At 43.8% G+C, this 20,743-nt stretch overlaps 1 protein-coding gene across 1 annotated transcript in view; it reads right to left on the bottom strand.

The window, feature by feature from the left end:
• The window catches only part of CTNNBL1 (catenin beta like 1), a 55,137-nt gene that overhangs the window by 15,463 nt on the left and 18,931 nt on the right, over window positions 1-20,743 (bottom strand). Inside the window, exons 6-11 of the mRNA XM_014943845.1 lie at window positions 19,873-19,966; window positions 18,910-19,001; window positions 15,532-15,604; window positions 15,194-15,252; window positions 14,290-14,438; window positions 9,199-9,380 (exon numbers count right to left, since the gene is read on the bottom strand). Of these exons, the coding sequence (XP_014799331.1) occupies window positions 9,199-9,380; window positions 14,290-14,438; window positions 15,194-15,252; window positions 15,532-15,604; window positions 18,910-19,001; window positions 19,873-19,966 (649 nt within the window). The remainder of the gene's footprint in view (window positions 1-9,198; window positions 9,381-14,289; window positions 14,439-15,193; window positions 15,253-15,531; window positions 15,605-18,909; window positions 19,002-19,872; window positions 19,967-20,743) is intronic.

Below are 20,743 nucleotides of genomic sequence, written 5' to 3'. Positions count from 1 at the left end.
CCACTAATATTTGGCTGTACCAGATTCTGTGAAGTACAAAAGCAAGTGCTTCTCTGTGTCCTTCACCAGTTCTATGTGCAATTTATATATAATACACATACAAATTCATGCCCATTTTGAGGCAAGCTCTCAGGTTGCAACCCCCATGCTCTGGCTTTTTTTTATTTTGCCCAAGAACACATTCCAGGCTGGAGAAACCGACCTGCCCCGGGTGCGGTGCGAGGTGAGGGAAGGAGCCCAGGGCAGGTGTCCACCTCCCCTTCCTTGTGAAAGGGAAGCAGAGAGGCCACACACTGCACATCTGCACCCCCAGCATCACAGGAGATGCAGAGATGCAAATCACTCGCAAAATGAATGCCAACAGGAGAAACGATGCTGGCAGTATCGGAGAGTATATGGTTTTAATATGGGGAAATAAAAGCAAACACAAAGGTGCAAAGGAAACGACACAGGCATGAGTTCCCCTCCCTTGCCAAAACACTTGGTGTTATTCCTGCCTACAGGTCTGCATTAAGCACAGCCCTTATGTTTTAGACATCTCCATGTACTCCAAACTGTAACTCCTCCAAGACGCACTCATTTTGGTCTTGCTGATTAGGACTGATGAAAAATAACAGCCATAAACATCTCCTCACCCACGCTGGTGGGGAGAGGAGAAGGGGTGGCGAGATTTGTTGTTTTCAGAGAGGAAATCCCAACGTGGGGAGGAAAGGGATCATCACCTTATTGCCGTCAAACCCTTTTAACATGCATTTCCTCGGCGCTGCCTAGCCTGGAGCCACGAGAAGCCTTGATCGACTGCACCAGCAGACAAAGAACCAGCGACACCGAGGTGTTTGTGGGGAGCTTCCACGTTACCTTCCAACCTCTGCTTCCACTTCCAGCCTCTGCTTCCACGGAAAGGCCAAGCCCAAGCTGTCCTGCCCTCTCTGCAGCACGGATTATCTGCACGCTCCATAAGGGCAGCAAACAGAAGAGGCTGGTACACGCGCATGCACACACACACACACACACACACACACACCCATTTCATTAGCTACTTATAAATGTAGCTTCCTTAGAAACAGATTTCTGCCTGAGGTGGTGTCAATTTTTCATGTAGCAAAGAGATTGGGAGAGCTGCTGGCAGGAGGAGCAGGGGAGATAACAGGTTTATCGGGTGGCCAGCACCGTGCGGCTGCTCTGTCATCTCGACAGGATAACACGGGGGTGAGGGATGGCTCTGGGTACCTCAGTGCACGCTCTGGCTGCAGAGAAACTGTTATTCCACAAAAAGCAACACCAAATTAAATGTCGACATTAAAAAAAAAAAAAAAACCTACAAAAGCCTCCAAATTCCTTGCAAGATCCTATTTTCTTAAGGTGAAAAAAAATACAACAAAACGAAGACTTTTTTTTTTTCATTTTTAAATACACCCCAACAGATGCTCTGCTGTTTCAGAAAGAAGGCAGCATGCTGTAGTTCACACTATTTTTTCCCAAACCTTCTTTTTTTGGAAGCGTTTAGAAGTGTTGACACAGTATTTTAGTAGTAATATTCTCACCAATGATATATCTTCATTGCTTTTTTCCAACATTCCTTTACTAGGAAATGTATTTCAGCTGTCATTTTTGCTTTGGTGCTCATATGCAGATATTTATCCATTTTATCAATAAAATCTTTGAAACTACTGAGAAATCTAAAGCAGCTGACACAGGTTTTTTTAAGAATGAGGTTATTCTTTCAACATAGCACTCCAGAAAATCTTGGTTATATTTAGTTACCTGGTCAAAATGTTAACAAAAATATTTTACTGAAATATTTCTGATCTAAACCTTTTTCTTGATCAGTTTCCTAAAAAAAAAAAAAAAAAAAAAAAAAAAAAAGCATTAGTGTGTTTTATGCTCCTCTCTTCAAAATCACAATTATGCCGTGATGCAACTCCTGGCCCAATAAATACCAACATCCATGTGCAAGGACACAGCCAAAATCGGGGCAAATCTTGGGGTAAGAGAAGTGCAATGGGATAAGTAGATTAATCCATTATTTGATGAATTAAAGCATTTACACGAGTGATCAGAAGTGAGAGGCACTAACCAGGGAGTGAAGGTTTCCTCAGATGTGGGGGTCTCACCATTTTCCCATGAAGTGCACCAATATATGTCTCGCATATGCAGAATTTTAAATGTCCATGATCCCAATATTTCCCCTGGGTTGGATCTTCTTTGGAAAATGATTAGTAGCTGGTGCTATTCCGAGTCCTCAGAAAGCCAAACCTGCAGCTGCCCAGCTTTGATCTCAGCTGACAGACCAAGGCCACAAGCTGCACATTGCCCACGGGTGACGCCTCGGGCAGCCTGCCTGAACTGAGTATTTTGGGAAACTTCTCAATAATTGTGCCAAAGCTCAGCCAAAGCCCAAATCACCTACACAAAAAGAGTCATTTTCAAGGAGGGCAACAGACAAGGCCAGAGGCAGAAGTTGCTGCCGAGTCCCTATTTCTAAGAACAACTAAATGTACTTCCTTTGAAAAGCAAACACCAAAATGAACCGTGCTCAGCACCACTGAAGATTCCCTTCAAGGAATAACAGTTATCAGCTGGTATGCACCAAGAACAACTACTTTTTTTTCATATAAACATCCCAGTGACTGGTTCCTCTGCAGGTGCCATGACTCTCCCCGCTGTGATGCACCGTGCCAGCCACATCCCAGGCTCGGGGCATCAGCGCAGGTGCTCACCCAGAGTCCTTCTCAGACCAGCATCACCTCGGACTCTCGGGAGCATTTCCCTCTCCAGACAGGCACAAAGACTTCAGAATGCAAGCAGTGTTTAAAACACCCTAATTAGATCGATCTTGACTTCAACTGCGGCGTGTTGGAATACAGATTAATCTATTCTACGGCTGGCACTGGCAGCTGCAACAGCAGGAGGTCCTGTCAAATCAAGCCGTAACATTACACTCCTCTGCCTTTATTATTCCCCCCCCCCTTTTTTTTTTTTTAACATTTCATTATAACGGACATCTGCCTAGCAGGGGAGGAAGCTCAAGCACGCTCCCCTGCAATACTGACGCAGATGAGGCAAGAGGAAGGGGAAGGCGTGTGCTTCTGGGTGATTCCACCATTAGTGGGACTAGCAGGGCATCCTGGCAAACCCAATGGAATACATTTAAGAGCCTTCTGTCTTGTCTTCTGTATCTTAAGAAACTGTGGTTTCTAATTAGGAGCAGGAAAGTACCAGAAAAAAGCCATCCCGCCTCCTTCAGAAACTTCTACCCTCTACCCACTGATTTTATGGGTAAAGTGGGGCCTGGAAAGGTCAAAAAAGCTCCACGCGATGCCCCTGTTGAGCTGGAATCCAAGCATTGTGCTGGATGTAAAAGAAAATTCTTGCTATCAACCAAGAAAATTTATTTTTGTGATGCTCTTGCAGCTGAGAACGCTAACTTTAATTGAGATAAATTTAACTCCGCACTCAGCATCATGGCTCATTCAAGTAACAGATTCCTGTCATATTCTGGAGGGTTGATGGCAAAATAACAAATTGGCCTAACAAAATCCTGTTTAAACAGACTGATGCCTTCCCTGGGTATTCACTTTGGAAGACCAGCACATGAAAAATAGTTTCTGCTGGCTAGCAGAGGGTGTTGTGTTCATAAAGATACTCTAGATCAGGCCATTTTCCTGGTGCTGCCGATTCACTTTTCCATGCCCAGGGAACTTAGTTCTGCAGCAGGTTTTCACTCCAAAGGCTTTGCTGCCTTTCAGTGTATGTTACAAAGGAGGAAGGACAGATTTACTAAGAAATGAGGTTTGCTGCTGTTGGTTTTTTTTAAAAAAAAGCGTATAACTGAGTACTTCCAAAAGAGGCGAACAGGCAAAAAACCCCAGTGATAGGAATTCTCAGTTGGAAATTGGCTGAACTAATTCTCAGGTTATCAAATTAAGCATTCCTAAGTAAAACTGACATCTAAGTCAAGAGAAGGCATTTAAATGAAGATGAATTGGACAAACATCCTTTTATAGTTCATTAGACTCTCCAAGTGAGCAAAACTAGACTGCAAATAAGTGTCCTGAGAAAGAGCAGGAGAACACACAGACTATCAGGCAAGTTATGATTGCTTCACTACAGAGAAAGAATTTGTGTTTTCTCCATTTTTAGCTCACGGAGACTGTTCAAGAATTTCAAGTTCGCATCCAACGCTTCCATTTGACTGCTGCTGTGGGAAGTCCAATCCCAAGGGCCGTTGCAGCCTTATGGACAGTGAAGACAAGCTGACCCTCAGCTCTGCAACAGAAGAGATTTTGGAACACAGACACCTGTACAGCATCCCCCACATTTCAAAATTCACCATATGGAAGCATTATTTCAAATCTCACCCTATATTTATGCCAAGATCCACCCAGAGCCAAATTCCTGTTTGTTCCCTACAACCACACACAGTAGACACTTGCCTCTGCCCTTCCAGTTCACTTCCACTGAAGCCACGAGGCTGCTGGGCCCTCTCATCAGAATGTACAAACCCCTGTAACACGGCAGATCTCACCATTTTATATGTATAATAGAATCACAGAATGGTTTAGCTTGGAAGGGACCTTAAAATCACTGAGTTCCAACCCCCCTGCCATGGGCACATGTCCCACTAAACCAGGTTGCTCAAAGCCCTGTCCAACCTGGCCTTGAAAAACCTGCAGGGATGGGACATTCACAGCTTCTCTGGGCATCCTGGGTGACTGTCTCACCACCCTCACAGCAAAGAATTTCTTCCTAATAATGTAGGCCCCAGCCCCAGACTGACGAAGAGCCCATTTTCTCCACAATTTGGCCTTCACCTTTCCACCAGCCCTCACTACAGGTAGGCTGTATTACACTGCTGTGTGTTATCCACCATACGACAAGCCACAACAAAAGGCTATGGCCAAGCTCTGCTGTATCCTACCTTCTACACGGTGCTCAGTCTCTGACCAGACACCCATCTGGATTACACATCTAGAGGGATCACAGTCCTTAATCAGGAAGATTACAGGGAGCAGTCAATCACAAAAGCAAACACTGAGCATCTAGTGGAATTAAATGCATTTCTGCAGTAATATTTGTCATTAATTCTCCACCTCCTACAACCTGCCTCCTCCACCTTCCACCCGCTCCACACAACGCCAAGCAGCCTCTCAGGGGGACCCCACTGATGCCACTCAACAAACTCGCAACAAAACCCCATCCAAAACACACTGGTTTCTACAACAACAGGCTATTTTCTCTTTAAGGCTGGCCAAACTGGCAGGATACTCACAAGTATTTTGATTCCACAGACACAGGGAAACTCTAAGCCATTTCTGTCTTCAACTACAAAATATTTCTGGTTTGGGTTGTTGCAATGCCTCAGAAAAAGGGAAACATCTTAGACTTTTCTCCCAAACCTAATATGCTCGGAAGTATATAATGATCTGTACAAAGGCAAAATTCAAGTGTAGATAACGTTCAGTCAGTTAGACACCACCAGCCATATCTTCAGGCTCAGATCATCCATAAAGATGGTTAAGAAATTTTCCTTTTCTTTTTTCCTAATTACACAGCGTATATAAAGCATAAATATGTGCAGTTTGGATTTAAATTGTTCACAGGCTCCCTAGAGTAAAATAATTTTTAAACACTGACAATGTTTAAAATGTAGCTAACCAGCACTGGCACCTTTATGCTAGCTTTAAAAAAAAAAAAAGAGAAATACATTACAGAAAAGTTATTTTTATCAAATTTAATTTGGATTATAAATTTCTGTAATAAATAAAAGCTCGCCAAGTCACATTGAGATTTTTTCACTAGGGTATTTATTATTTTGTCACATTCAGAACATTGCCTTCAAGGCAACAAAATAATGTTTATTTTATGGAGTGTCTCCTATATAAGGTAGAGACAAGAGGAGTATTTTCCTACCACTATCAGACACATAGGGAAGATTTTCTAAAGATGCAGCATCGGATGCCTGATGAGAAGAATCTCTCTGTCACTACCCACAGCAAAGTGTCCCCCAGCCCTGCAGCCTGGTGGCACTTATGGGGCTGCAGACAAAAGGACACCCAGGACAGACGGAGGAGGAAGGGTCTCAGTGGACAAACACTTCTGGCAGAGCTGTTTGGTGCCTCACCTGGTGCTGAAGCATTTTAACAGGGTTGTCCTATAAGCAGCTGTAATTAGGCTCCAAGGTTAATGGCCCATGAAGATTTTCATATTTTGCAGCAAAACCAGGAATGTCTGTCCCGACAGTCCCAATGGCATTACAGTGAATGCCTTCACAGCACAGTTCCTTAGAACTGCTTTTTAATAAATACTGATGCCTCTGCTACAAAGCCATCCTAGTTAATCCTTTAAAGGAATATGTTCCTCCATTTGACATATACATGAACGCTCTCGTAGCAGAAGAGGCTCATTCTAATTAATTTTTAATATTTTTTTAAGTGGTTTGAACACAGGGTAAAGTTTTTACAAGAAAAGGTGACAAGACTGAAGAGCTAGCATTCTTTTGGAGAAATAAACAAAGAGATATCCAGAAAGAAGGGTGTTTCTCAGAGCAGCACAGCACAGAGGGCATTGATTCTCAATCACACCAGAGCTCCTTTAAAAACCAGTAGCACCGAGGCATCTTTGCACTATTCCTGCTCAGCCAGTGCCTCGCTGGAGCCGACCATCAACCAGCAGTGCCCCTGAGCACAGAGTAATTACTGTATTGCTGCTCCAACAGTTGGCAAAGTAAAAACATATACTGTGCTGCTTATACACGTGTCAGGACAATGGCCGTGACAGGCTCCGGGGGAACCCTGTTAAACATCTCAATTAACTGCCATCGTTAGAAATTCAGTAACTCACCTGCCCAGCGATGCAAAACAAAGAAAATTGGACTTACTACCACAGCTTTTTAGAGAGATTTTATTTTAATAAAACTGATTTCTGGACTCATTTTAATGTCCTCCATTTCTTCTGAATATTAATGAGATGGAGGTATGATACCCAGACTGTCTGCACGGATCGCTCCGTTTTCCTGAGGGCAGATTTGCTTTTTCGGTATCACAGAAATAGTTAGGAACCAACCCCTTTAGGGCTTTCCAGACTGGTACCTAATCCTCAGAGTAGCCAAGATTACACACCGATGTCACCTGCAGTCTCAAGACAAAGCAGATGAGACAGAGATTAACTCACTTTCCCAAAGTGACAAACGTAAGTCAATGACACGAGCCGCAAACCCAGATCCCGCTACTCAAAAGCTCCTATTCCAGCCTGAGCTTTCTCTCAGTAAGAAGAATTAGAGAACCTCGTTTTTATACCGCAAATGAAGATTTCACAACATCCCCTAAATCCATCATCTAAGTACAACGGCACTTTCTGCAATTTTATTGCATCAACCCCAGAATATACGACAGCATTTCTTTCCTCACCATTATCTCTCTGAGACAAGCAAGACAATACAAGACAGATAAGGCAGCCAGAGCTGGCAGCCCGTGTGTGAATCACAACCAGGGCTGGCACCGGGTGGCAGGTAAGCCCCTTCTCTCCACCCACACCTGCACCCACAGCCCACAGTGCTGCCAATTCCTGCTTCCACCCACTGTCCCACCTCAGCCCCACCACCTTCGAAGAGCAGAGACCTCCTCTTTTGGGCTCCTCACTACAAAAAGGACATTGAGGTGCTGGAGTGCATCCAGAGAAGGGCAATGAAGCTGGTGAGGGGTCTGGAGAACAAGTCTTATGAGGAGAGGCTGACAGAACTGGGATTGTTCAGCCTGGAGGTAAGGAGGCTGAGGGGAGACCTTATCTCTCTCTACAGCTGAAAGGAGGATGTAGCCAGGGAGCAGCCAGTGTCTTCTCCCCATGTAACAGGCAATAGGACAAGAGGGAACGGCCTCAAGTTGCACCAGAGGAGGTTTAGATTGGATATCAGGAAAAAATTTTACACTGAAAGGGTTATTAAGCATTGGAACAGGCTGCCCAGGAAGTTGTTGAGTCACAAACCCTGGAGGTATTTAACGACCATCCCTGGAGGTATTTAAAGGACAGGTAAGACACAGTGTTTAGAGATATGGTTTAGGGATGGGTTTTGCCAGTATTAGGCTGATGGCTGGACGAGATGATCTTAAAGGTCCTTTCCAACATGATTCTATGATTCTCTGCAGCTTAACTGTGCCAAGTCAAGCCACCACCTTCATTAAGTGTTGTCATCTTTTAATGGTGGTGCTCTAGAGCAAACATACTGGGACCAACTCACCACTGGCAGAGTTTTTAAGAAGAAAACAGCCGCTTGCTGAATTTGCCCGTCCTCTTCCTCGCCACTCCATCCTCAGGAAGGAGGAGGACAGGCAGACACCACCGAGCTGCCCCCAGTGCTTCAGCCCCACACCTGGCCAGGTCTGGAGGAGGCAGCACCTCCCTGCCTTTGCTTTGGGAAATGTGGGGACATCTGGGTACACCCGAGCTACGAGGCCAGTAGCAAAGTAGGGTGTTTGGGTTTAGAGCTCCCCTTTTATTGCTGTTTCCTTCCATTTTCCCTCGGTTTGCTGCAATATTCAATATTCACCCTTTATAGAACTGAGATGAGTAATGAACTGGCACAAAACCTCAGGCATCACTGGCAGTATTTAAAGTTTCTTCCAAGAAATAGTCGATTATTAACAAAATGGAAAATGTAATGTTACCAGACGCAGGAGGGACTGACCCTAGCTTCAGTTCAGCCTAAGGTCCTGCAGTAATGCTCCACAGCAGATTTCTGTTAAAGCAGAGTTTTCCAGGGGAGACAGGAAAAAAAAATAGAAAAAGAAAGAAAAAAAAGGCAACTTCAAAGCATGCAGTTTATTTCTGCAATGCCTGATGTTCATCGAGTCACACTTCAGTGCTCAGAGCCATGAAAACACTGCTTTTGAGGTGACATTTGTAGTTGCCTCATTACTCTTTTCAAAAGAGTTTTGCATCAAAGAGTCAGAGCTTCAAACAACAGACCCTACAGGAGTAAAATAACTTATTAACAGCACATGAAATGGAATCGCCAGGAACCGCTGATACCAAAACAAGCAGGGCAAGTGTGTCATCAACAGCCAGAGACAGGGCAGCTGCCTGGACCCAAAAGCTGCAGAAGGAGCCCTGATGTGCCGTTCCTTCCTTGTGGCAGGTACTTTTGGGACACTTTGCCTTCCACCCACCTCCTCCCTGACAATAAAAAGGAAGCACGCCTACCTTCGTGTTCTTTTTCAGTTGTTCCAACTTTCTTTATCTTTTTGGGTGATTTCATGAAGAGTGGAAAGATGGTCCTCAGGCCAAGAATGTCAACAAACTTGTGACAGTTGTCTGTGCCCTCCGGGCCAATCATGGCGTGGTCCAGTACCTTCAGGGCACTGCTGCGGGAAATCTTCTTCTCTCTGGGAAAAGAAAGCTGAAAGTTAAACTCTTCAGGGACACAAGGAACTTTGGACTATGGTACTTTACAGAGACAGCATGAACAGGGAAATGAATGTGACAAGGAAAGTATGAGAGTTGAAGAGTCTGAGCACAAGCTCTAAGCGACATTTTGCCTTCTTCAAGAAGCCAGAACACTGTATCAACAAACGCTCTCTTTTCAAAACTGTAGTTGAAAATATTCTCTCGGTTATTTCTTTTTTAATGTCTTTCATTTCTTTTTATTTTCTATTTTCTTTTTATTTCATTTTATGCATTTTATTTTTATGGTTTTATTTTCTTTTTTTATTTCTCGGCTATTAAAGAAGTTATTTCATCATCACCTTATAAATACTAGCACAGAACGGCAGGGGAGGCTGGGCTGGGTACGCAAGGCAAATACTGTCACACCAAGATGATCAGGATTTAGATGTAGCAATAATTCAATTTAATAAAGGAGTAAGTTTGGTAAGCGTGGCTTGGTCATCAGCTATAATGAAGAAAACCTTGTCTCCAGACATCACGGTTGGAAGGAAGCAGATAGATTCTGGACTATTCTGTTTGGATGCCAGTTCAGAATGCTGATGCTGGTAACTCACACCAGTATGGTCTGAAAACAATCCCCAAAAGCTCCGTACCTCTCAAACAGAATGCTGATGCTGGTAACTCACACCAGTAACACACAGATGGTCTGAAAACGATCCCCAAAAGCTCTGTACCTCTCAAAGCAGAGACAGAGGAATTTGCAATTCATCCAGGGGAAAACTTAAAATACCTTGTGAAATATGAACTAAAAAGCAGTCGCAAATACAGCCCATAAAACCAAGAGACCAGGTAAACGTCAGCATTCCCAGAGGGCAGACCAAGAGGATGTTCCCCCTGGGGCAGGATGGTCACAAACCCCACCACCTTCCACCCCAAGTGCACAGGAATCTCCTCAGATTTTCTTTTCTCTAAGAGAATTTGTTCTCTAACAATTATATAGCTACATGCACATATGAAAATAAATCCCCAAAGAAACAAGCTGTGTTCTTCCCCTGGAGAGATGATGAGAGAACAAGTCCCAGACACAGACTGCACTACCGTAAGGTGCTCAGGTGTTATTGTGGACCTGAAATAAGATCTATGAAGATCAAACCACTGATGCAGCCCAGTCCCCTCCTCTGTCCCCCTGTGGAGGTGGCATCACCCACACTGCCCTTGCCCATGAGGAGCAGGTTGCCCACCTGCACCCAGTGCACCCAGAGCTGCCCAGCAGCTGGCCACCAGCACCTTCTGGCCATCAGCAGGGTCTCCTCCTCCTCTTTCCTCTACAGGGAGCTAAAAATAAAGTACTTCTTAGGCCAGACAATATAAGAAATGTTTTCAGGGGAAGTAATTGCATATTGATCAGCATTTAGGAAGGCTGCACAGAGCTGATCTCTGGAATATTCATTGGGTTTAAGTTCAGGCTTTTAGAGATCAATAGTTGCTTGACTGGACTGTCTAGAGTTGATTTTATTTGAAATATTTATTCTGCCAGAGGGCAAGCAGTTTATCTTAGTCTCATCTATGCTTATTGAGGTAACTTTTAGCCGAACACTAATTCAAAGACAAGCATATGTGAGTATCACCAAAGAGGGAGCGACCTCAGTTTTCACAGGGAACTCTGAATTACAACTTTATTTCCTAACCATTGTTTTCCTCCTTGTGATACCTTTACACCTGAGAGAACTCTTTCGGTACATTGATTATTTCAAAAAGAAGAGGTGCTAACTTTATTTGGACTTTCACATTAGCATAACACACTTTCTCGCCTTCCAAAGTACTAGTAAAAGCAGAATACTGCATTTCTTGGGAAAGTGCTGCATAAAGTGGTTCCGTTTAATTAACTGTAAGATTTAGTAAAGAGACAGTCTAAGTTTCCTTGGGGTCATTAGGAACAGCAGGACAAGAAAACATAAAAGGATTTTAATAATCATAAACAATATACTCTGAAATAGCTATAGTCAAGCTTTGGGGAGCCATACAGAGTTGTCCATTTTCACCTTGTTTTTGCTGTACAGGAGCAAACGCTATTTCTGAGGGTCAAGAAAAGCCACTGAATAACTGCAGAACAGAAGATGGTGTTCTCCAAGTGATGCACGTTCCTCTAAGTTCCCTTTGCTGCATTTGTCTCTGTGCATACACACGCGCCTTCCGTTAATAACTGGGAACACCACACCGTCATTTTTCCTATGCAACAGAGAATCTTCTTGACACATCCCCTGGGAACTGAGTGGCTGCATCTCCTCCAAACCTTAACACAATTTTACAGCAAAAGCAATAAGCTTCCTGTCACTGTGCGCAAGGGAACTGACATTACAAGCCTGTTTTTCTCTCTTTTGGCTTTGTAAGGTAAACTGCATTTAGGTTACCAAGGTAAAGCTGAGGGACTGTGCACTAAAAAGTGCTTCCTGACCTAAAAAAAACCCTGAATTTAATTCTGTGTGACATTTATACACTTTCTACTGGTGGCTACCACCTTGACAAACCCTCTTATTTTTGATAAAGACACTCCATAAAATAAACGAGCCACCATCGCTGCAGAGATGCAAATCATTATATGTATCCGTGCTCTCATCCTACTTTTAAACTTCCCACTTCATTTCTACTGTCATGGGCTCCATCCTTCTCAATCTGGTCCTCTCCCAGGCTCATCTGCCACGTATCTGCTCAGTGAAGCTCCACTCCCAGTGGCCAACTGCAAGCTCCCAACCAACACTGCAAGTCCAAGACCACACAGGTCCAGGACACGGCTTGCCATGGGCACCCACATTAGGCTCATTTTCAGGTGTTACCACTCTCTCCTCATAAACGAGTAGAAGATCACATAAAACAACAACATCTTTGGCCATTGTCCATACAGTTTAAGCTCAGCATAACAGAAAATAATCTTGTTTTCATTACTGTCTATAGAAATCCCTTGAGCACGTTAAATGCTCAGCTGAAAGATGCTGTACTTCTCTGCAGATCTGTGTGTGTCACCATTATTAACAGAACTTGGCCAGATGTGTTGTGCAGCACTAGATACAGAATGCTATGTTCTCCGAGACAGTAATGGAGATTCAAGGCTGATATCTTTATTCTCACACAGCTTATCTATCTCACATCATGTCAATAAACTCTCAACTTTGCTTATTTGTTCTTTCATCTGCACAGGCTATGGCACAATGATTAACCACCTCCAAAGTAAAAACAAAAAATAACAGGTCTCTCCCCCTAATCTTCAGAGGACACCGACAGGAGAGAAAAATATTCTGTCCTGTTTGTGGGCGAGGTGGTCAATCACAACTGAATGGCATTTCTATTCTTTGTTGTTTATCATGAAGGTATGAAGAAGATCCAGAAGTGCAATACTCCCACGCAGCTCTCTAGATCACAACTATCAAGGTTCACTCCCTATTTATTTTGTGGTAATCAAAGCAGTACAAAGAAAAACTGAGCACCTCTAGCAGCTTTTAAGCATACACCAAGAGAATTCCCAACGATAACAGAGGTTAAGAGAATTAATAGCCATTTAGTATCTTCTGTATATTAAAATATGTGAAAACTCACAAACAAACAAACACCAAAACCCTGCAGCATCAGTTCTCAGACGCTTTTCTTTGGTTGTTTGAAAGCTACAGAAACCTGCTCTATTTTCCTCACTGAAGCACTAAGTCCAGCAGAGCTTTCTACCTTCGATCACACCACAAGCTGCAAAAGCAAGTAACAACCCATGGCAGCAGCTGAGCAGACCCGAAGCTTCTCCTCTTAAAGTAGCCTCCTTCTCCCAGCATGTATTCTCTAATTTTCATCACCACAAACCAGTGCTCACAACTGCTGGAGGGGTGGAGGGAATGCATCCAGGAAGAAATTTGCTTCTTGTCGTAATTTTCCAGCTAGGATCCTGATATAGAGAGTGGTAAACAGTACAGTCTAAAAATGAGCAAAAAACCTATTAAAAATCCAAACATTGGGTCCCACCCACATGGCACAAGAACTCCAAGTAATTAGTTCTGCAAGGCTCGCTTAGCGGCTTAGTACTCGAGGCAGAGGGAGGCTTCCCTCTCGTTCTTAGTTTTGGAGCTTTTCTTTAATTAGCCTCAAGAAAACCTAGCGTTCCTATTTGAATAATCCACGTTTGGTTATTTATTCAGTTCCCTGCTGCTCACATTACCCAGCCATGCTCTGCAGGGACACATCACTTATCCTTGGCGTTTGCTAACCAGCCTCCACACGCAGCCCAGGGCACCAGGGAACGGCAGACACAGCCCCGCTGCGCCCAGGCCCCAGGTCTGGAGGAAACCTTTCAGCTCAGAAGACACAATTCAGTACCAGGCTAGGAAGTAAAAGCAAAGAGAGAGCAGAAAAGCCCTGGAGATTCACGGTGTGACAAAACATGTCACAGGAAAAAGAGGCATACTTACGGGTGTTTCACAAAAGCAATTTTTGCATCAACATCCACAAAAATTCAAGAGTTTAGAGGATACACACCACAGTGAAGCTTGAACTGCGGAACAAAAGGAAAAACGTTTTCCCTGGAGACATCCAAAGGGTCTCTCTTACCCTCATAGGGATCTTTGAAATCCTTAGAGGATTAGCAGCCTGACCTCCAGCATTCTCTTATCTGGGTGTCTGCCACACAGATCTGCACTGGTACTTTCCAGCAGCTATTGGAGTAACCCCTTTTTTTACAAAACAAAGCTAAAGACAAAGAGTGGAGCTTCTATGTCTGAGAAGGTTCAACTTACATGCTGGAATAAAAGAAACAGAAAACAGACAAAGACACTAACACAGAAATTTTATAAACAGAAAAAGCACAAATATCTAGCCAGAACACGTGTTGGGACATCAAAAGCAGGCAAGAAAATCACAAAGTGATCTGGGTACCTAAGCATCAGATTCATCAGCTGTAGACCCTCGCCCTTCAGGAAGCGATCGCGATTGGAACTGAGCATTAGGCAGGAGCAGAGGGAATCAAACAGGTTCTCCATCATTTCCTGTTCTTCTGCTGTACTAGGGTTGTGTCGTTTAAACACCTGCATGACAAAGAAAAGAGAATTATCCCAAAATGGAGGGCTCAATTTAATCCAAACTATTGCAGAGTACACACAAACATTTTACATCACAAGCCTTCAGCGTCTGATACGCCCACACACATCCCTGATGCATTCTCTCCTGTAACTCTGCTGCCCTTTTCACTCTCCTGACTGCATCCCAACAAATGTGCAGCTGGAAGACAATGCAGGGCCTCCAAAGGGAAGGGTAAATTCACTGATTGCACAATTTATAAAAGTATGCAGATAAGCTTGTTACCAGAAGACTCCGAGGCAGGACACACACCTGCGGGGTCTGCTCTGCAGCTCCCTGACCTCCTGACAGTCCTGCCTCAAAAAAATAGAGCTGAACTCAGAATACATTACCTTCTGCTGGTTCAAATGTAGGCACAACCCAGCCCAGTGCCTGGAGTGGAGAATGCTGAAGGTGGCCAAAATGTAACCCCACCTATCTCCAACTTGCTGTGTAATTGTAACAAAATAATTTACCTTCTGCGTACCTCTACATTAGCATCTGCAAAACAGAAATTATCCTCACTTACCATGGATGACACACGTGCGTGGAAGTTATTCAGGGACTATGCCTCCACTAAATATAAAGCACTGCTGTGCTTCAGTATCTACAGATATCCTAGATGTCTGCTAGGACAGCGCAGCACCCAGAATCTCTTCCCCCTCCTGACACCCAGCCTGTGAGAGTCTCCTGATGGCAGAGAGGGCGTATGTGAATTACTCACAGATAACTGCTGAAGCAGCACATCGATCCCATCCAGCTCCCCAAGCAATTCTCTGTTGTCTAGACGGGAGGTGGGGGGAAGGGGGAAAAAAGAGAGAGAAAAATGAAGCTAACTGTCAGATTTTACAGCCATCTAACACTGATACATCAGCGAACAAAATCAATACGGCTTGACAGAGTGCAAAAGCTGCAGAGAGAGCGCATGCGTCTGGGGGAGAGTATACACACGGGAGGGAGAGCACAAGGAAAGGGAAGCTGAAGGCAGAAGAGTACTGTTGTGATCTGAGAGGAGCCTGGACCCTACCCCAACAGAATATAGATACCAGAGGCATGTCTCACCATCGTTATTCTGAAGCAAAATAGCCAGCACCTCACTGCAGTAGAGCTTGTTGGCATCAAAAGGCATCTTAGCCTGTTGGCAAAGAGGGAACAAGAGACTCATTAGGGCACAGCTCTGTCATTCATTTGAAGAACGCGTTAATCAAATCACCAAACCTATGAGAAACACTGAAACCAAAATACAAGAGGGGTAATTTTGCAGTATGCCTCACTGACAAAGCAGTAATAATTCTCTCTGATTCAGGGGTGACAGAGAGAGGTGTGTCTGTGCTCACGTGCTCAGCTCTGATGCTTCACGCTGTCCTACATAAGTAGGTTTGACCAAGTTGGCTCAAAACAACTGAGAACAATCTCCAGTTGTTTGCAACAGGGAATCTCTTTCCTGTAATAAATTTTCCATGATGTTATGTGAGTGCATGGGCTTATCCTTATTCTGAAAGCCTGCAGCTGTCACCAAAGCCAGAATTTCAGAAAATACATCACAGTAACATCAAATAGTAACTGCCAGAATTTTGTATGAGGATCACAATGGCGCAATCGGGAGAACATGAGATGGGTTTAGCCTGCACAGTCACATAATGTTGGTTTTATACATTCCCGTCATACTTATGTTAAAAAAAAAACAAAAAAAACAAAAAAAACCCAAACAAAATACGCTGAATTTGAAGAAAAAATAAATCCCTGAAGTGGGATTCTGAACCAGATCCAATCTTTTTGCAGGATGCTAAAGCTGCTGCCTCTACAGAAACAGACTAAACATTAACCAATCAGATAACAATGCAAACTAGTGCACTGAAGGAATTCATAAAATAAACAAAACAGTTTTAAAAAATCATCAGTTACCAGCTATTTGTATTACACTGTTTGAGAGGGGGAGAAAGAAAAGCAAGCAGTAAGTACTAGGCTTAAAACATCCTATTTGTCACCTACAATTTATTTTTTTTCCCCAGAAGCAGGACTACCTGTGGCTGGACGAGTGAACCTGCCCACGCAGGGCTACGTGTGGGACAATCATCCTGACCTGCTGCTGAAGAAAAGGTCACAAAACACCAGCACCACACAACACACAACCAGGAGAAGCGGGAAGATCCCAAATGCCACAAAACATTGACTATAAATAAAGCCTTTCAGTCCAAATGAAATCAACCCACTCTGTAGATGATGGCATTTATAGCAACCACGTAACACTTTCAAGCGATCAGTGCCACGAGAAGGGGATGGTGACAGGCTGCACAGCTCTGCTGGCTCCTATCATGGTGCACACCAACTGCCGTCCCACGGCAAGCATTCAGAAATAACGCTTTCTTCTCTCAAGGCTGCACACAACATCATCAAACCCTGCTTATGTTTAGAGAAGTGAGCTATTAAGGTTTCCATCTGAGCTTTCCGAGGTGGTGCTGACAGTCAGAATACAATTACGCAACCTGAAATGCAGGCAGAAAACACAAATTCACACTCTGTGCTGCGCGCCAGATGTCCTTACCGATGCCTGATTCTAAAACTCATCTCGTAGACATTCTGCAGCAGCACAATGCTCTACCCAGATGCTGAGATCCTGGTTTAATCCTAAACACATCTGTCAGAGATTCAAGACCAAGCGCTGCCAACAGCCAAGGTGCCTCAGCGAGGGTTTCATTAGCGCGCGGCTCCCCACGACGACAGCATGTAAGCAAGAAAAATCACTGCCTGATCACACATCCCCAGACCCAGACCGAGGTAACACATGCCAGGGCAAAGGAAAGACACATTTAGCACCGAGCTTCAAGGGCATTTAACATTCATTTTCTGTGGCACTAGGCAGGGGAATCCAAGTTGTGATTATTTTCCTTTCCCGAGTTCCTAAGTCTTTCAGCTGCCAGAGTAATTACAAGGCAGGCAGCAGACCTACATGCAGTATGCACCTGCCTGGAATAAAATTAACTTAAGTTTTTGTTTTTAAGCAAAAGCAATATAATTATGTTACTACCTGTAGTGAGAAATTATAGGTTACTTCTGCTAACTAGAATATGAGGGGCACAGAGGGGTATCTGCACGCTTACCAAGCTGAGAGAGCATTTCTGTGATTCAGAGCTCTTCTAACCATAGAGACATTTAAGTGTGGAAGTGCTAATGCCTCCTAACCTTAAAGGGTTAGGAAAAAGCCAGGATCTGTTTGTTAAATTTCCTTCTCTAGCTCTGTAAGAGAGCTAAACTATCATTTCCTTTCCTACAATATTTTCCACAGAATGTTTAGGCAACCTTTCCACACACAATGGAGTTAAACTGTGTACCTCACTGCCACAGGATGCTAAGAATATCAAAAAATAATTTTGAATTCAAAAGGCAATAAGATGAGTTCAAAGAAAAAGCCACCACCAGCAGCAGTTAAGCAAAGACATCACTTGAAACTCAAAATAGTGTTAGAGACGTAGGAAGCAATGGCATAAAACAGTCCTTATTAGTTTCCCCACTCACTGATCAGCTTTTTACATTCCTATAGGTCTTAGCCATGCATCAGAAATCTGCCATACAGGAATAACAGGAATAGAAAAAAAAGACACTTTCTGCTGTAAGATGTTTACAGTAGAAAGACAAGACAAAAGTATATCCATTTAAACTAAAACCACAGAGGATACAAACCCCCAAAACTAACTGGTTGTCCTTAACTTGGCTTCTCCAGAGCATACACACACGGAAGTGGCTTATTTTAAGTGATATTTTAAGTTGATACTAACTGGTCCATGGAAGGAAGGCAGAGCTCTAGCACTACTGGTGCTTGAACCAGGAACGCAGTGGTGTTGTGGCTACCGGGGACGGCCACAGCGGTGGCCACAGCCCGAGCCCTGTTTTGCAGCACTGGGAGGGGACCAACTCCACGACAAAGACCAGAGTCCTCACAGCAGGATCAGGGACGTGTTGCCAAAAAGAACTCCCATGAAACAAATAAAACCCACAGACATTAAAGAAGACTCAACATTAGATACTCTTCCAGGCAAACAGTATGAAAATGAGAGTTTTGACAGACTTGTATCACATTATGTAGAGCTTCTTACACATAAAGCCAACTCCTTCCATTTTGCTAATTTATAGTAAGTTAAATGGGACATACTTCCCAGTTTGAGGTGAGTTTTGAATTCACTGTATTCACAAATGTTAGAATTTATCACAAAGATAACCTTATACAAATGGAAAGAGCCCATAATAAAGTACTTCCCAGTTTGAGGTGAGTTTTGAATTCGCTGTAATCACAAATGTTAGAATTGGAAAGAGCCCATAATAAACAGCATCTGGCCTTTAATATTGTGCCAAACACCGTCTCAAGGACAGCAGCTTCCAGAGCAGTGACCTGTCAGTTTTTATTGTGGTATCTCCCAAATGACAACAAGAAAACAAGCTCACCTTCAGCCTCTTGAGCAACCACTGCATGAGACCTTGCTGCGCAGCTTCTGTGCACATCTCGGGGCGGAACTCTGCCATGTTCTCAACGATTGCTGAGAAGAAAAACACAGAACACAGACATTTTTCCCCACCTGCAGTTCAGCTCAGGCCTGTATCAATATTGCTTTGCCAGCTCCTTCCGAGGACTGCGCTGCTCTTCTCAAAGTTACATCTTATTCACAAAACTACCTTTTTTTGTGTGAGACTTAAGCTCAGGTCTATGATACCCTCTGTTTTTACATTGCCCACACTGTCCACCCTCAATGTGACACCAGCTCTTGCTGGAAGAAGCCTGAGATACCTTCCCTTTACTCCAGCAGCAATTCTTACCGCACAAAACTAAACTAACAAGAGCAGCGGCAGTAAAAATTCCCAAACTCATGTTTCCAGTCTCTCTCATTCTTCCAGTCCTCAGGAGATTACAATCCCAAGAGACTGAAAGGAGCAGATGATGGTCTAAATGCCAGTAACAGTGACACACTGCGAAGCAGTTACTGTGTTGTGCAAAGACTGGGCAACAGAGAAATAACAATGTACTTACATGAAATACAAACGTTTTACTACTTGAAAGTTAAATATATTGGTAAGACATAAACAGGTCTCATAAGGGAGGAAGTAGAGCTCACAGTACAGAGCAAATGCACAGGCTGTGGAGCACTCCTGGTGCAAGGCACAGTTTCATCCGTGCATCAGCACCTCCTGCTGTAACCGCTGTGGGAAGAGACACCTCACCCACAGTCGTGTGACAAACCCTCACACGGGTCTCAAGGGATCAGCCTTTACCAGGAGTTAAAGCTCTGCTTGAGCAAGAGTTGCACCAGGTCCTCTACCCTTGTGGTGGCAGTTCAAGGCAGGGAGGAAAGGAAGAAGAGGGATAACCCACATCCTGCTTTGTGCAAAATACAGGAGGAAACAGGCACTTACCCAGCGTGTTGTGGACACCATCAGCTTCCTCCTTCACACTTTCATCCAGGCGCTCTAAATTCTGGACCAGCAAGGCCACCACCTGGCCCTCCACCTAAATCACCGGGGTCATGGGAAAGATAAAAAGGTAAGAAAGATCACTGAAAAAAAGAAGATGAAGGAGAAAGAGTGAAGGTGGGGTAATAAATAATAAAAATCAATAAGTCCTACTGAAAAATCCTGCCAACCACGATCAGAAGACATTAACGATCTTGCTCTAAAATCTCAGAGGAAGCGAAGGAATCACCAAGTAAATCTGCCACTATGTTTGTCCTAATTAATTAAACAACTTTCGTGTTTCCGATTAAACAGAAAAACATCTGGAGGAAAACATGCACCTTGTCACAGTCTTATTTTCTGAACCAGCCTGATTGATTTATAATCCCTCAGAATTCTTAAGTGCGAGGCAGCACAAACCACCACGGATGGGCTACCTGTCAGCTCTGCAAGCAGCTCCACTCTCAGAGGCTTGCTGCTGGTCTGCCTGTATTTTTGTTATATCTTCCATCCTTCAAGGGTACAAAAAGCTGAAGGAACAATGCTCACACACACAGATTCAAATCCAAAAGCTGAATTATCACCAGTTGAAGCCTTGCATTTAAATCCTAGCAAGAGGAATGTACCAAGTTGACTTCAGCAAGCCAACAAAAGCCAAACAAATCAACAGCAGGCACAGGAAACCACATCTACAGGTGGAGCCTCCTAATCAGAAAGCTAACACGAGAAGTACGCCTCTAAAGCTGCAATTGGACAGGGTTCAGCTTGACTTTGGCTAACTTTCCATTGCGGACATGAGCTTGGAAAAGTCAAACAAAATAACATTTCCAATTCC

Source organism: Calidris pugnax, unplaced genomic scaffold (assembly GCF_001431845.1).
Source record: "Calidris pugnax isolate Ruff unplaced genomic scaffold, ASM143184v1 scaffold118, whole genome shotgun sequence".
Classification (NCBI taxonomy): domain Eukaryota; kingdom Metazoa; phylum Chordata; class Aves; order Charadriiformes; family Scolopacidae; genus Calidris; species Calidris pugnax.
The sequence above is the reverse complement of the archived record's forward strand: the minus strand, read 5'-3'. Positions and strand labels throughout refer to the sequence as shown.